Below are 17,392 nucleotides of genomic sequence, written 5' to 3'. Positions count from 1 at the left end.
ATATACCATTCAATCAGTTTCGACAAATATGGAGACAGGAAATTTCTCTCCCCCCAGGAAATTCCCATGAGCCCCTTCCCAGTCGACCCCCACTACTCCCCATCCCAACTCCAAAAGCAACCACTGATCTAATTTCTATCACCACAGCTTAGTTTTGCCTATTCTGGAATTTCATATAAATATGTGTTTTTTCCTATTTGGCTCCTTTCATTCAGCCTAACAGATTTGAAATCATCCATGTTGTTGAGTTTATCTGTGGATAGTTCCTTTTTATTGCTGATGCTGCTTTTTTAAAACAGACAAGAAATGAGCTAATCTTTCCTTAGTATCTTAATGGACACAAAACCACCACTAAAATCATGGTAGCAAACCTGTAGTAAGAATGCGGGGGGAGAAAATACCCTCTCATGTTAATAGTAAGAGACGGTGCTCCAAACATTCAAATGACTCTCCCACCTTAATTAATGTTATATTTCAAGAGATACTGTTTTAGGAGACTAAATTATTCTACTGAAAACAGAGACACTTGAGTGAGTGCAGCAATTCAGCAATTGCAGTGGCCATAGAACTGTTACTGTTTCCTTCACTTTATACTTCCGCTTTGACTTCAGAAAGTAAATATGCAAAATAATCCCAGGTGAGGAGATACTTTTGATTGTATCTCTGTTATCAAAATATGCTGGAAAGAATGCTTTCATTGTTTATCAATATGGTGATACCTCAGTAGCTTTTATGCACTCTTATAATTATATAATATAGACCCAATGAACTCAGTTTTATTATTAAAAACTCACTTTGATCTGTGTTTCGTAGCAAAGATTATATAAACGAAAGAAGAGTAGATAAAGTAAGAGCAACATCCGGATTGCATTTTTATTTTTCTGAAAATCCTAATTATACTTACGTAAATTTTGCCTCTTTATGCAAAGATTTATTGGGGTCTGGAGAGCAGCAATAAATTTAAGCAAAGATTGTACTGTGATCCCAGGGAGCCAAACTGTGTACTAATAGATCTAAAGGGTGAATTTTTATTCTCTGCTGTTTTCTTTTTCAAAAGAATTTTATTCCTAACCAAAAGGTGGCTGAATTTTGACATAACTAAATAAAGGAGCAGATCGCACTGACCTTTGGCCAGTGCCTCTGCACTCTTAACGTCTGTACCTTCAAGACTCTGAAATAAGGAGCCACAGCCACACAAAGAAATCCCAGAACATTGTCACAAACCAACAGCATCCACAACAACCACTTTCTTACCTTTATGGAAAGTTAGTATGTCACTTTCAATGTTTATACAATTATTCAGCAAGGGAAAGAGCAGCCATCGAGTACTACAAGGCTTCTATCGGCTCTGTGGAAAAAGGCACCCAAATAAAATAAGAAACTTAGCCGGCTACTGAGAGAGTATTAATAAAGTTCTGGGTCTTTCCCATTCTCTACATCCTTCCCACACACTTGTGTTGTCCGTGCTTTCATCTTTCTGCTGCCACTAAATCCACATACTTTTCTTCTAACCCTTGTACTTGTCTTTCTCTTCTGGTTCCTAAATTATTTTACCATGTTAATATTTAATTCTGATCATTCCAAAAATACTGAAATGAAACTTCACTTCATATGACCTACTGTAGTGTAGAATTTGGCCTAAGTCGTATTTCTCATAAAAAGGCAGTTACATGTGAATTATCCAGAGAAGCTCATAGGTATACTTGAACTCACAGAGGACCAGCCTGCTGCCACACAGCGCCTCCAGGGTGTACGTTCCAATTCTGAAGGCTGAAACTACTTTTGAGCAGTCTGCATACGCTGAATAAAGAATTCATCGTCATTTTAGTTGTAGTAATTAATTTTAATCAACTGCCAATAACATTTGTTGCCAGATGGAAAAAATGAGGATATGACTATTGTTCCCATTTGAATGTGAGAAATATCCGTTTAATGTTAGAAAGGTAGAGATCTTAGGTTGCAAAATAATTATAAACCTTAGTTCCCAAGCTGACTTTCCATTCAGCTTGAACAGTTTTGAAAAGTCCTTAGCAGAAGTTAAAGCTAAAAGTTAATCATCTTTCTTCCTCCTATCTATTGATGGTTCCGGCTAATAAAAGTTAGTTTTCTACTTCCTAGTTTTCAAAGTCATAATCTTTTAGTTGCATTAGAAGTGCTGTTAATTTAAGTTAGAGATTCAAACTTAATATCACAACCGCCTATTTTTCCACTCGTATCTAAAACCAATACTCTAATTTTTACAAGAAATAATTTCACCTTCCTCTCTTTGCAATTGGAAATGAGGTCACGAATTGTACTTAATTGGTGAAACTTAAATGTAAAGTGGTGGGAGTAAGAACAAACTCCTAGCTCCTAGTTTTGCTGGCAATATAAAGTATTATAATATCTACATTATGTTAATGCAATTTAAGCAGATTTATTCAGGAATTAAAAGGCTTTACATGGTATTATTACAAAAGGAAGAGTAATGGTGGTTTAAAGAAAATAGTTAATATGATTGTTTGAGAGTTCCAAAACATCAAACTTTCATATCCTTTTTTCTTAAAAGGAAAATAGATTTTGAATACTCCACAGATTCCCATCTTAACAGAGGAAGAACAAGTCAGCATAATATAGAATTTAAGAGCTAGAAAAGACTTTCAATGTCATCTAGTCAAACCTCCTCTGCATTCACCTAGTTCAATAAAATCACTATCTTCTTAAGGGTCTTAGCTCTCCTGCTCTGATTCCTTTTTCTTTCTTTCTTTCTTTTTTTCTTTCTTTCTTCCTTCCTTCCTTTCTATCTACCCATTTTTTACAAAGGATATTGTAAAGGATACAAATAAACAGCCAGATGAAGAGATACATAGGGCGAGGTCTGGAAGGGTCCTGAGCACAGGAGCTTCTGTCTCTGTGGAGTTGGGCTGCACCACCCTCCTGGCAAGCAGAGGTGAAAAACCCCAAGTGCTTGCTATCCGGAAGGTCCCCTGCCCTAATTTCCAAAAAACTGAAGAACCACTAGTCCCCAGATCCCCTTTGGTGTACATGTGTAACTGTCTTTTCATTCTCTTCTGATATTCTCTATATTCATGATAATGATTGCAGCTGTGAGGATTATTTCCTTGATTCATTATGCCTCAATCAGCTTAAGAATAGTCTACTATATGCTTAAGCACAACTTCTAATTTAAACACTTGGCAAAGGTAAAGATGAGTAATTCAAAGTTTTAGGAGTACATGGTTGTAGTAACAGTCAATCATGTGACTGGTACTCTGGATAACACATAACATATGGGCTTGCCGTAGCCATTGAAGAGTGAGGAATAGTACCGTGTTATTTAAGGTGAGTAAATACTACCTACCCTATCGTAGTGGAGAAGCAAACATGGGCCAGCACAGCTTTTCATGGGGAGGTGGGCATGGGGGAATGTTATGCTGAGGTTATTTGTTCTATTTTCTCAGTCCCGTTTCTCATTCATTAAGTCAACAGCTATTTATTTTGTATACAGCATGAGCTAAGCACTCTGCTAGGTCTGGATAATACAGCAGACAACAAGAGCCAGGCTTGGCCCCCAAAAGCATACAATATAGATACGCAGCACAGGGCAATGCTAGGTAACTGCCTACAGAGCAGAGAAGATACATATGACTTTTACAAACCCTGTGCAGCTCCACCACTGCACAGGCAATTAATTAACTTTGCCTTCCTCATCAGGGCACAATGAGAAATAACTAATAAGACAAATTGTGAGGCATTTTGGAAATGAAAGTGCTGTAAAAGAGCTGAATAATAGAAAAACAAGATTGAATAATATGGTTCTCATAGGTATGTTCAGTATTTATTTCAATAATACAAGACTGCTCCCAAGGAAAAGCTATTTTGGGCAAATACATTGCCTAGCTTTTGCAAAGTCAAGAAAATATCTGTGCATATTAGCAAGAGAGATTGTGGAATCTTGTATTATTTTGGGTATTACATAAGCTAAATATAATTGGAATGTCACATATAGTGTGGGTTTCCACATGTCTGCAAGCTTCTGATAAGAACCTTCTGTATTTCAATGTTTATTTGAAGTATTTCTCTAACAAGTTTTAAATGCTGCAACTACTCAAGACTATTATTTACCAACAAGGAATTACATTTTTATACTCACAATCTATGAGAAGATTCTGAGGATGAATATATAACCCTTCCATGATTAACCTATTGGTATGTTGGGTTTGGGGGAACTGTTAACCGTGACTTATAATTATTTAATGCTCTGTGACTATGAACTAATTCTAATTTTAACCTTAGTACCTTTATGTTTTTATCAGCATTTTCACCCTAACTAAATGGAACTTCACACCACAGTGTTTAGCCTGTGGCGTAACAGAACCCAGATGATGACCTATCATTGAGAATCACAACCTTATATTCTCTCTTTCTCCTGAACAATATAAATTTTTTGGTCTCAGTTTATAATGAGGAAACTCCCTAATTTAATTTCATCACACTCAGAGCAACAAAAATATTCAAAATTTAACTTTATGTGCATGCCATTTATTTGAAAATATGTATTAATATAATTATCACCTGGAAAAGAAATCTTCATTTTTTTGTCTTCCCCTCATTTGCCAAATCCAATAATATGAAGAATTGTCACACAGTTGCTTGTTATTTTGTTTGTTGTATATATTGGTACCTGGTCCCTAACATCCTTTGTCCTTATTGTATTATCTCTGTACAGTTCCAATTAGCATTACTATTTAAAGAGATAGAAACATGAAAATTGATAATCCATGCATCAAACATTTTAGCTGTACTTCATAGGAATGAGCAGTTAAAGGTAGAAACCTCAGTGTTTAACACTGTTTTCAAAAGTTGGTTATTACATTTACTGTCACTTCAGTGATTAAAGAGAGTAAGTATAATATGTAGCTAAGTAGATAAAAACAGGATAACTAAACCAATATATTTTTTAAAGGTTATGACTTCTGTGCATTGCATGGCAGAGTATTTACTAAAATTTGCCTAAACAAACCTGATGTTTTCAGGTTTTATGGGAATGCTTTGGCTACACTTGAATTTAAATCTTCATAATGACAAAGGCTCTTATTTTGTTGTTGTTGTTGTTGTTGTTTTAAACACTATACTGTTTTTAGAAAGCTATAATTCATCTTCCTGGTTATATTTATACTGAGCTTATGGAATTGTAAATACACTAGTATGATAAAGGTAAAATTGTAAATGTACTTAGATTTTTGAAAAGTAGCATTGTGTGCATTTTAGAAAAATATTTGGTAACTTGTGGCACTTTGGTAAAGGAATGTGCAGTTATAAAGGTTTATGCCATTTTCATTTTTTTCAATTCCCAGGAGGCAACACTTACTGGGCTTTAGAGTCAAAACCAAACCCAATTTTAACACTAGCACTTTTTTCCTACCAGTAATTCCTGTTTTTCTAATTATACGGAACATTAACTTAAACCATTCTTTGCAATGGGTTTTAGCTTTTCTCCTCCATCCTTACCACAAAATTAAGAAACATTTTAAATTAACCCAATGGTACTCAGAAAAATATTTTAGGTATCATGGCCATTTAATCTTATGCCTAATTTTAGTAATTTTCTGATAAATAAGTAAATTTCTGAAAAAGGATATTTAAACATTTTAATTGTTTTCATTGGTTATAAACAATTTAGTAGGTGATGTCCGTATAGTCATAATTTCTCTAAAATCTGGAGCTGCCAAGACACCCAAGTATACAGCTGTGCTTAAAACACGCCCATATCCCCCAAAGAGAAATGACTAGACTTAGAAGAAATAGAATTATGTATGATTTTGGCTATTATATATAATATACTATATACATACAATATATATAATCCCATATACCATATATATATAAATATAAATATATATATATTTATATTAGGTTACCAGTATTTTACTGTGATACACCCATGGATAGTAGAAGCAAAATGAAAATGAATATAAATGCTTAACATTAGATGTTGGCATCAATACAGGTTATGCATAAAGTGTTGCAATAAAAGATATTCATTGTGCCTGTGTCTGAAGAATTTACCTTAGGTTTTTTCCTCTGGTCTTTCTCATTTAAGTCTGCACAATCATTTTAAATGTAAAGAACATAGAATATATGAATGAATGAATGAAATGATGGCTCTTTTTGCCATGGGTTTAAATGTTCTGTTGAATTTTTGAGGGGCATTGACTGCTATATATTATGACATAAACTGTATTTTTCACAAGCAACATGTGAGTCTTATGTACAAATCATATTCGAAAGTATACATCTTTCTGTTTCTCCACAAAACGAATTCAGAATTGACAATACAAATTTATAATTTTAAGCTGCTTATTATTAAAAATTACTGTGGGGATAGAGAGATTAAATGAATTAAGAGCTATAAAAGAATGCTAATTAATAATAATCTCATATACTATCAAACTTCTGATAATGTTGAGTTTCTTATAAAGCCTTAAAATATATATTTTAGTGAAAAATTAATTACCTGGAAAGAAGGCACTTTATTACTTTGAACTAGCTATCTGTCTGTATAGAATTTGTCTAAAATCTGTTAACTTATTCTTTATCCTTTTATAAATTTATCCTAGTTATATGTTTTTCTAAAGCTTCTTATAGTATAATATAATAATTCAAACTGTTTTAGCTTAACAGAACATTGTATTATATAACCAATGAACAATACTGAAATAAAACTTAAGAGTAACAAAAGTCTATGTGATAATGTCAAAACTACTAGTTTAAGTTAGTCTACAATCATTTAAAGCTAAAAAATGTTGCAAAATATGAAGGCTCTTATACTGAAAAATTTTGGACAGTTTTTATTTTTTAAATCTTATTTTTAATTGGTACTACCATTTCTTGAAATATGGATCACATATAAGGGCAATCAAAATTATTAAGCCAGCCTGTCATAACTCAACTTTTTTTTAGCTGAGTCTATGTAACTCTAAAACATTAAGAAATCAGTTTTTTATTTCTATGCTCAATTCAGCCATGCCTGGTGAATTATCAAATTGAAATCCTCAATGTGGATATGCTGCTGCGTATAGCTGTTTCCTCTCTAGAAAATTAATCGATGGTTTTTACAATGGATCTAATTCAGCAGAAAAAAGCATAGGATAATTTTTTCAAAAGAGTTTAACCCTGTCCAGTTGAACTTTAACATCTTTCTGACATTTATAGGGATAGGCTTTTATGTAAGAATGTTTTTCAACAGAAGAATATCTCAAAGTAAACAAACTTTGCTTTCCTTTTTTGTTTGGGAGCAGAACACTTAAAAAAAAATTTTTTTCTATAAATTTACTTATCTTTAAGTCCTTCTCCGTGGTGGCCATTTTTCTATCTCTAGTTTTAAATGTTTTACTAAATGTAAATGCAGTTTCATAGACAGAGCCATCATTACATGATGTGGAAAGGAGTCAAGTTTATCAGAGGTCTATCCTTATCAAGGAGAGACTAAAGACAAATTCCATGTTAATCGTTTGGTTTGTTTCTTTGTTTTCTTCTTTAAATAAGATATATTAACCCAAAGGTGTGTCAATGTCATAGCATGAACAATCTTAAATGTAGACCTATTGAGTATTTTGTGATGCTGAGTAACAGACATTCTCAAATCTCTGTGATGCTAAATATTTTCCTTAGAAAGTTTTGTTTAATGTTAGATTGTTGTTCTGAAAGATGTTGGTCCTAGTGGGATTTTTAAAAACTCAAAAAACAAATAAACGCATGTATTACAAATATAGCAATGATGAATTGTAAACTTACCGTATAGTATTGATTCTATTTTCAAAAATGTTTTGCTGTTAAATATAGACGACATAAAATTGCTGCCGTACTGTAACTGAGTACTTTTTCTTAAATGACCCTGTTATCACTATTCCAGAATTAGAAGTTGGGCAGATACATGATTGATTCATGTGTCTGCATAGATGCATCAAGGTATATTCTTCTCTTGGTGAGTGAAATTATATTTTCCTTGGCATCAGTGCATTGAGACCTGAATATACCTGTATCTACCCATTCTTATTGCACATTTCTTACACAGTATTTTCTAATATGCCAAATTGGCCTAGACACAACTAAAAATTGAGGGTTTGTTACATGCTTTCTAACAGAAAGGTTTTCAGTGATATTAATTATGGGCTGTATTTTGAAAATAGTGGAACTCCCTTTAAAACTTCCTATTTGCTAAATTTAAATTAATATTTTTTCTTTAGCTCACAAATTACCCTAAATCCAGAGAGAATATCAACCCTTTTCACTGTTGTCAAATCAAGCATAAGGAACAGCCCTATGACACTACAAAAACAGTTGAGGAATAAGGAATAAATCTCTTATGTTACACTTCCGAATAAAGGCATTTGGTGAAAGAAACGAACCGAAGTTCATCATGAATGCAAAGCCTCTGTACTTGGCATTCCTCCACGGAAGGGAAGACGAATATCAACACCCTTGACATCATTTGCAAACTGATCTCATGTGCAATACCTTCCACCACACTGGAGCACTTCTCGACTCTTATCAGGTTTTTGCTTTTGTTTTTTTAATTTATCAAGCCTTTCAGTTTTCAGACCGCCACTTGTCAGCATTGAGTTAGAGAGACGTGTAGTTTTGAAAATACTTTCTTAAGAGATCATGTAACTATACAACTCTGAACTTAAAAATTGAGGGGGGAGGGATCATTTCAACCCCCTGCCTCTTACAAGAAACATTTTTTTAAATCTGTAACTGCTTTAGTGTTAACAGGGTACAAGGTGTTTTTTGTCCTGTATTGTACTTAAAAGGTTCTTGTTGATTGTGATTGTATTGTACTGTATGAAAATAAATCATAAATTGCCTTGTATTGTTTATGATAAACCATACCACATGCTACTTCAGTTTCCATGTTCCAAGTCTTTCAGTGATGCATGTTAACAGTTAGGTCCTAAAATTCTGTGGTGCTAATCCTTCCATATCCAATGGTGCTTTTGTGGATGCTAACTGCACACATGCTGAACAAAGCTTGAAGTTTAAAACTTTTCTCCCTTCCTCTGTTTATATGAAGTAAAATAAAATAACTTGAATTTGTCTCAAAGTATCACTGACAATCTAATAAACTGGTTTATGTGTGTGATTAGTTTGCATTCTTAATTATTTTTCAGAAAGCATCTCAGTTCTGTTGTGCCCCCAAAGTTGATCTTACTATGTGTTTATTTTGTTATTTCATTTGTGCCCTAAAATTTGTAGTATCTTTAAGAATTTAAGTCCAGTTAGCCTGGATCTATCCAAAAATACATAAAATCATGTTTAGGTAGGATCTATAAAAACTAGACCTAGCGGACCTGGAAATAGTAAGTTGAGAAGACAAAAGTGCCAGTAGAATGACTTTGTCTATTTTAGTACTTTAAGTTTTATCATCTGGCTGAACTGTGAGATAACGTTTGCATGAAAGCAAGTATGCCTTCAAAAACTTTATTGCAAATAAAATGACATTGAAAAGGCCATTCCTATATGCTGATATTTAAAGTAGAAGTTCCATTCTTCATGTATGAAAATAGGACCAAAAAACTCAGAATTTTCCAGGAGAAACTGACATCATATGGCAGAATGGCATAATGAATAAACTCATGGCAATGGTTTTACTGGATTTTTAACTTTAGTATCTATACTAAGACTCACAAAAGGAGGACAAGTGAAGCTGCTGCTATCTTCATGAGGGCAGAGGGCTGTTTCTTCCAAACCAAAGATGAATTCGTATTAAGGCAGGATGCAAATTTGCATTCTGACCTTGGTATTTTGCCTAATCCATGGGTAACATTAGATTTTAAAAAGAAAAGAAAAGGGAAAGTCAAAATAAATGTATTAAAGCTACTCAAGCAACAATCATAGATCTTAAATAGAAGACAATCAAACCTATCAATCTAATCTAGTGGCTCTGATAACTGAAATGACATTCCTATACTACTCTGGTACCTTATTATATAAAGAGGTTAAGGCATAGTAGTAATTTTGCCTCAAATAGTTATGAAATCATATATCTAGCTGACCACATATAACATTTTCTGACTTCTAACATCAGAAAATAAAGTTGAGAGGATAGAACCATTGTGAACACTAGGCTTCTTCTCTGTGACTGTCAAATGTAGGATTTACTAAATCACAGCCTCTCCCCAAAGATATTTTTACAGTATTTTTGTAACTACCTTGACAGTATGCCATTTTGTAAAAACTGTTGAATAATAAATGTGCTACAAAATGATTCCATGTTTTCTATAATGAAAAAGAGAGAGAAAGTAGGTAGGTCTGTGAATGTTTTAGAGAATCTTTATTTCTGTGGTAATCTCTTACCTGGTAAAAGAAAAATTTATTCTAATTTTATGAAAGGATGAGAGAATAAATGAGTTGCTTTTGGGGAAAAAAAATCTTATTAATCCACATTAAAAGATCTCTGTTTTATCCCCACAGCCAACCAGATTTCTGTGTTAATGTTCACCACAATGTTTGTCCCAGCTGAAAGATTATGAAAACTTTTTATCAGCTTTTTTTTGGTATCGAAATTATATTTTAAACTCATCAGCCTTAAATAAAATGAACACACTTTTTAAGTTGGGTTTATTTAGGAAAATATTGTAGTCCTTCTCTCATTAAGTGAAACCAGGATTTAAGTTTTTTAAAAGTTACACAATTATATATCTCTTTTTATAGTTTTATTGCCTTATTTTGGTAAATTGTCTTTTCTGTTCCTAAAACAATAATTTCCCTTAGAGATCTTATGCTAAAGATGTCTTCCCTCAATCCTTGTAAGAAAGCATTTTCAAAAAGGTCTAGATATTGTCCATTAAGGAAGATATGTTGATATAAATTCCATGCACACTAAAAGCCCAACCTCACTCATCTTAGGGAACGAATTTTTCTGATCAGGAATTGCTTTGGTCAATAATAATAATCTTGGCCTTCTTAAAAAACAAGGAACAATAATCAAATCTGAAATCTGTATCATTTCAGATGTGTCTTCACACATTCTTTTTTTACAACTGTTTGAGTAGGTGCACACCGAGTCACTGTAGGACTACAGCCACTTTTCTTACTCCTTACTTTATCCTTCGTGGGAGGAAGGTGAAAAGCCTCCTAGGAAATAACTAAAAAGTAATACAATTCACACAAAAGTAAATCAATGGTAGTTCATAGGACTAAATAAATCGTAAAATGCAGCAAGCTCAGCCCTACATATATTCTCCAAAATTGGTCTCATATTCTGTGAGTGATAGGTAAAGCTTACACTTTTTGCAAAGCGTAATGTTTGCTATCATAAAAGACTGGCACATGAAGATAAAAAGGACTCTTAATGAAAGGGTTAGCCTTCATTTTGTGTATTTAGAAACTCAGTTTTGATAGTTCACTCTGAGTGAATTCACAAGAGATTCCTTTTAAACAGGGTCATAAAGAAAACGTCTTGAGCATTAGATATCCAATGGAGAAACCAATTAATTTACAACGAAAAATAAAGTGTTACTCCTAGTGAGTAGGATTGGAAGGAAGCTGTGCATAAGAAGTAGATTTCAAATTTTATTTTTATACTCTTATTTTATGATAAGCAAGTATTATTTTTATAATTTTAAAAATGATTTTTTAAAGGAAAGAAATAAATGCTAGACAGACTAGAATACCTCTATAAACTGGTCAGCACATTCTTTTCCCAGTAGGAAAATCTACTTATAAAACCTGATTAATGTCAGAATGTTGCTAGGCAAGTATAAAATCAGATAAAGGGAAATGAGTAATATTCACAAACAGCATCATGTTTTGATGTGCTCCATAATGCAGACCTGCCAAGGAAACAGAAATAATCACATCAGCTCAGCAGAACACAGTCACACCAAGTCAGAGATGGAAGCTATCAACAAATCCTTACATTCTGAATCTTTTCTAGATTCCCTGTGACCCACCATCTTTCAGCGTGAAAATATTATTGCTTATATAATATAATTAAGCCACATACTATCTTACATTTTGTATCACCTTAGGATCCTCAGTGATATAATACCATTTTATAATTATCATTCGTCATTAAGCATTATCATTATAATATTATATAATCATATATCATATCATAATTATTTTTATAATTATCATTATTATTAATCATTAACCATCATTATTATTAATCATTCCCTATCATTGTGAATATCATTCATCATTAACAAAAGTTTCACAAACAGTAGAATTGGGGAACATCCCAATTCAGCAGTAGTGACTAATGAAAGACCAAGTCCTCCTCCCTTGCCCTCATGGCAGATCTTGCCAATAGATCACGGCATTCAATACAATGGGCCGGATACAGCTCTACAATCTTTCTCAACTCAGCATTCTCCTGGCAGCCACTACTAGTTGACTGCACTTAGCATGCAAGATTGACATATTTGCCATTCTGCCTTAGAAGCCCACCAGCACATATACAAGCCATTTGTGTCAGTCTGGATCAGAAGCAGATGCCAAGACGGGATCAGATGTGCAAGAGATTTATTGGAGGAAATGCCAGTGGGGGGAAATGGAGAAGGAGATGGTGGAGGAGCCATAAGAATATGATATAGGTTTGTCCCCTGTGGGGAAAAAAAAGAGGAACCTAGAGAGGGAGGGAAGGAAACTGGGAGGAAAGAACTTACTTCTAAGTCTGCAGTGCTGTTGGAAGCAAATTTCAGCCAGGCCTATGACGAGTCCTTGAGCTAAAGTTGCCCTTCAGAGGAGGCCAGCATCTTGCAGGCAGGGGCCTGCTTAGTATCCCTGGCACACCTAGTCATTGGCTGAGAGCAGCCTGGGGGAAGCAAACCCTGGTGCAAACGTGGTGATAGATTTCCGAGCAAAGCAGCTGGGTCTGAGGGTCAGAGGTGGAAATGTAGACCTGTGCAGTGCACATGGGAGCCTGTGGTGGCCATGAAAATCTCTCATATTTCTTACTGCAGGAAGCATAATTAACCCTGAGAGAAGGGTCTTGGCCTTTCATTAGTCACTACTGCTGAACTGGGATATTCCTTAAATCCCTATCAAAAAAGGTCATGGTCTGGTGCGGTCGACACCATGGTGGAGTCCTGAAAAGAATAGCTTGAGCTGTCCTCTCTGAGTTGGCAAGGCCGCCGGAGGGAGAGCTGCTGGCAGGGCCACGGCTACAAGCACTTGCTTTCACTGTAAGGATCTCTGCCTCTGCATAGTGGTACTGCTTTTCCTTTCTCTTTTGATGTTTTGGTCAGCGTGGCAGTTTCCTGAGTTTCCAAAAGATGCAGAAAATGACACACAAACAGTTGTTGTCATAAAATTAGATAGTCCCACCAAAGACCCGGGAAGATTGAACAATTCCAAATTGTCCCTTTTGAATCAATTAATTATGCCAATGGATGTTTCAAAAACATCAGTTACGATTAATCATGAGCAATTGCCTTTACCAAAGAAATTAATAAATAAAAGAAGTCCCCATCCTCTTCCCACCATCTGAGTAAATGGTTACATGGGATATAAAATGGGGAAAGGAAAAATTTGGTATCCCCCTAGGGGACGTCCAAAATATGATGTAAGTTGGCAAACATCATTTATTGGAGATTGTATTAATGGCAAGAGAATGGTTGGCATTAATGAGAAATTATATGATTGGGACAAATTAAGTATATGGGAACAAAACTGTAGAACCCCCTTTACATGGTGGTGTCCAGTTTTAAATAAATCATTAAGAATCAGGTATTGGGATAAAAATATATGCTGTAAAATTATTAAAACTGCAAAATTAGATCTTAAAAGAATAAGAGAGTGCACCTGGTTTTGGGGGGGGGGGCACTGTGCACAAGGACACTTCAACATTTAGATCAAGATTACACGGCCACAGCCAATGCATAACCTCAAAATGTGCATGATAATGCTGCTCAAATATCCATTGTTCCTTTTCATTCCATTAGAACATAAAATCATTAGACCCTTATTAGAAGTTAAATGTTAGCATTGTTCCTTTTAGCAAATTTGTACTTGCATTTAACAATAGTCATAGGTCATATGATAGTATTGTCTATCACTTTGTAACCGCAATAGCCACACCCTGTTAATAGGGTAGATATTAACTACAGCTTGCCAACAGGAAAAGGTCACAGGTTAACTTCAGGACAATGAGAAGATGGTCGGGATCTGATAACCGGATACCAAAAGGAGGAAGCACGAGCTAATCACCTGAGACATGCTGACGAAGGGAAAAAACTGGCTTCCCCGTCCTTTTTGAATTATTGACTCAAGCTTGCTGATGTAATAAAAATAGTACCCAAAGCCCCCCTACAGAGCTGTAAATTTAAATAAAAGGCATTGTCTCATGCTCTACTGGACTCCAGCCCCAAAGTGCTGACAGCCCGTAGAGAGAGAACGTGTATAGTGATGCATTGAGGTCTCCGTCTGTGATTGTTATTTTCGCCAACCCTCTCCATCCCTTTTCGGGTACCCACCCCTCGCTGAAGCTGGACTTCAGCAATGGTCAGAGAGCTATTGTATGTGAAACTTTTGTTAATTATGAATGATATTCATAATGATAGCAAATGCTTAATGATAAATGTTGGCTGTTTCTGCATTCTATAAGGCTGGCTTATGGATGGTGTGGTGTTTGTATCATAGGCCTATGTCATCTACCTCTTTGCTGGGAAGTCAGTCTCCCGGTTGGATGCCTCTGTCTCTGCTACCAGGGCCCTCTGTTCATGTGCTCATCATGCCAATTCATGTGGCCAGTGGCAGTCTGATTTATGTTGACCAGCCAAGTCATTTTTTCTACATGGTTGTTCATTGCCTCTAGTGGACATTAATATGTGATACAAAACTCTTCAGTTAGTGCCCGTCTTAGTCCATTTTGTGTTGCTGTAACAGAATACCTGAGACAAGGTGATTTATAAAGAAGTGGTTTCTTTGGCTTACAATTCTGGAGGCTGGGAAGTCCAAGAAGCATGGCACTGGCATATGCTCAGTTTCTGGTGAGGGCCTCCTGCTGATCACAGCACAGCAGAAGAAGGAAGAGAAAGTGGGCATGTGCAAAAAAAGGAAACACAAGGAGGAACCTCAGTTTGTAACAGCCTACTCTCACGTAACTAATGCAGTCCTGTGAGAGCTGAGAACTCGCTCACTCCCACAAGAAGGCATTCATCTATTATGAGGGATCTGCCCCCACGACCCAAACACCTCCCACTAGGCCCCCCTCCCAGCACTGCCACATTGGGGATCACATTTTGACATGAGTTTGAGGGGGTATAAACCATATTCAAGCCATAATAGTGCCCACTCCCATATGTCCACCCACACCTCTACCCCAGACCTCTTCGTACCAACCTTCCAGTTCTTTTCCTTCCAGGCTCCTAACCAGACAGCCAGCCCATTGACCACTTCCCAGGAACTGTAAATATTTTTACATCATGACACCTCTTCCATACAAAGTGGATGGCCAGGTGCTCTGCTTGCAGCTCTGCTCATTGGGAGGATTTTCCCTCTCCACTGTTTTACAAGGCCACCTCATCCATTTTCAGCTTACACCCACATACCGAGCCACCCCATCCATAAACTAAGCTCAGGCTTTTCCCTCATCCTTCAGCTTTTCTTATGGGAACCACATATGGCCATGGGTGTGAGACAGGAGAGGGATGCTGGTGTGTCTACTGAGAGTGATAAGGACGAGGCAGTCTGAGCTGCCTGCTCATGCAACATCCTCATGGTGTCTGGTCTTGCTCAGTCTTAATCTTGGATGTACCAAGATTTGATCATGGCTACCACTGGGCCTGTCCAACTTTATGGCTTGGAGGGCTCAACAGAACCCAAATCATAATGGATAATTCTATACCCGTGGTCCAGAACTATCCTCTCCAGCAGGGTCCAGTAACACTCCAGTAGTTATTTTTCAAGAGGTATATAATTCTCTGCAGTGGTTAGCATGGTCTTATTCCAGAATCCCAGGGGCCTGCATTGTGATTCTCCCCCTGGGGCCATCTTTTCCCACTGCACCTTTTCCCAACACTAACATGTCCAAAGCTATAGGGTCTGCCCAATCACCTGGTCCAAGCAGTAAGGCCATTGTACCTGCTGCAGAGCCTTTTCCTGCTCTGAGACCCACTCAAAGCTGGCAGTTTTCTATGTCTCACAGTATATGGGCCAGAGCAATATTCCTATCAGTGGAATGTGTTGTCTCCCTGACTCAAAGAGGCTTACCAGGAGCTTCCTTCATGTGGTAGGGAAGTGAGATGTACCCACTTGTCTTTCACTTTGGAGATGCCCTGGCATGCTGCTGCCTGTTGGAACCCATAAAAACATCTCTGCAGTGGCAGGAGCATGAATGTTATAGGGTGCATTCTAGAGCTCCCACTTCCCTGAGCCTCTTTATCCTTTCCTCTGATCACATGGACCAATGAGCAGTGACATTTCTGCTGCAGCCTGGACCTGTCGCAGAATTCTTTCCTGCTGAGGGCAACTCAGAAAATTCCACTTCACTTGGTGTTGACAATTGCTTTTAAGACTTCTAAGAACCACCTTAGCAGTGAGTTTGCCTTTTTCCCTGCGGTCCTTGCCTAAGTATTAGATCTCAGGTCCTGTAAGTTAAATTCCAGGTCCCTTGATCAAGCAATCTCAAATGTGGTACAAGGTGTACTCCTCTGGCCCGTGGTGGTACATACTAGCTAATTCTTGCAGTTCATCTGGTATAATCCTCTTCTTTCTTAATTGTTCCCAGCATGTACCCACCCAGGTTTTATTCTGGGACTGAACCTTGGCTGTCAGACAGGACAGGAGATGAGGGCACCTACTGAGCAGACCATGTGCTGCCTTGTGAAAGAGACCTCTACGTCATCTGCTCACACAATAGAAGTGCTAGCTCTTATCAGGAAGGAAAGGATCCCTCTGCAAGCCTAAGGGACTTAGGGAGGGAGCAACAGTCTGCTCAGACAATACATTCAAGGTCATCATGCCCTCATACCAGTTTTCAGTGTCTCAGGTTTTCACAGGATTCCAGGTCCCCTGACACCACTGCCCCAGCACCCTGTCCTTGGATGAACAGTCAAACATCTCAGGATCTCTGCAATTCTAATTATTTGATCTTCAGCTTGTTCAACTGTGTCTTCTCTCCCACACTGCAAGAGGTAAGGACCTCTCTGTAAGGTACCAAAGAGACCCTCTGCCTCATACACTAAGCCATTAACTGCTTGCTTATCTGCTGTCATTATCCCTCTGCTGGCATCAATAAGACTTAGTAGTAATCAGTTAACTCTCTTGTCTTTGAGGACATTTTCCTTTCCATAGCTTTCAAATGCCTCAGTCATCACATCTGCACCATCTTTCCCCTCCACCAGGATGTTCTCCCTGGTCACCCTCAATGAAACCTGTAGCATTTGACTCACCACCTTATGCT

At 36.7% G+C, this 17,392-nt stretch overlaps 1 protein-coding gene across 1 annotated transcript in view; it reads left to right on the top strand.

Moving 5' to 3' along the window:
• The window catches only part of PURG (purine rich element binding protein G), a 33,038-nt gene extending 24,705 nt beyond the window's left edge, over positions 1–8,333 (top strand). Inside the window, exon 3 of the mRNA XM_063077482.1 lies at positions 8,229–8,333. Coding sequence (XP_062933552.1) covers positions 8,229–8,333 — 105 coding nt within the window. The remainder of the gene's footprint in view (positions 1–8,228) is intronic.
• The last annotated feature ends 9,059 nt before the right edge of the window (positions 8,334–17,392 follow it).

Source organism: Cynocephalus volans, chromosome 13 (assembly GCF_027409185.1).
Source record: "Cynocephalus volans isolate mCynVol1 chromosome 13, mCynVol1.pri, whole genome shotgun sequence".
NCBI lineage: Eukaryota > Metazoa > Chordata > Mammalia > Dermoptera > Cynocephalidae > Cynocephalus > Cynocephalus volans.
Note: the sequence above shows the minus strand (reverse complement) of the source record. Positions and strands in the feature narration are given on the sequence as shown.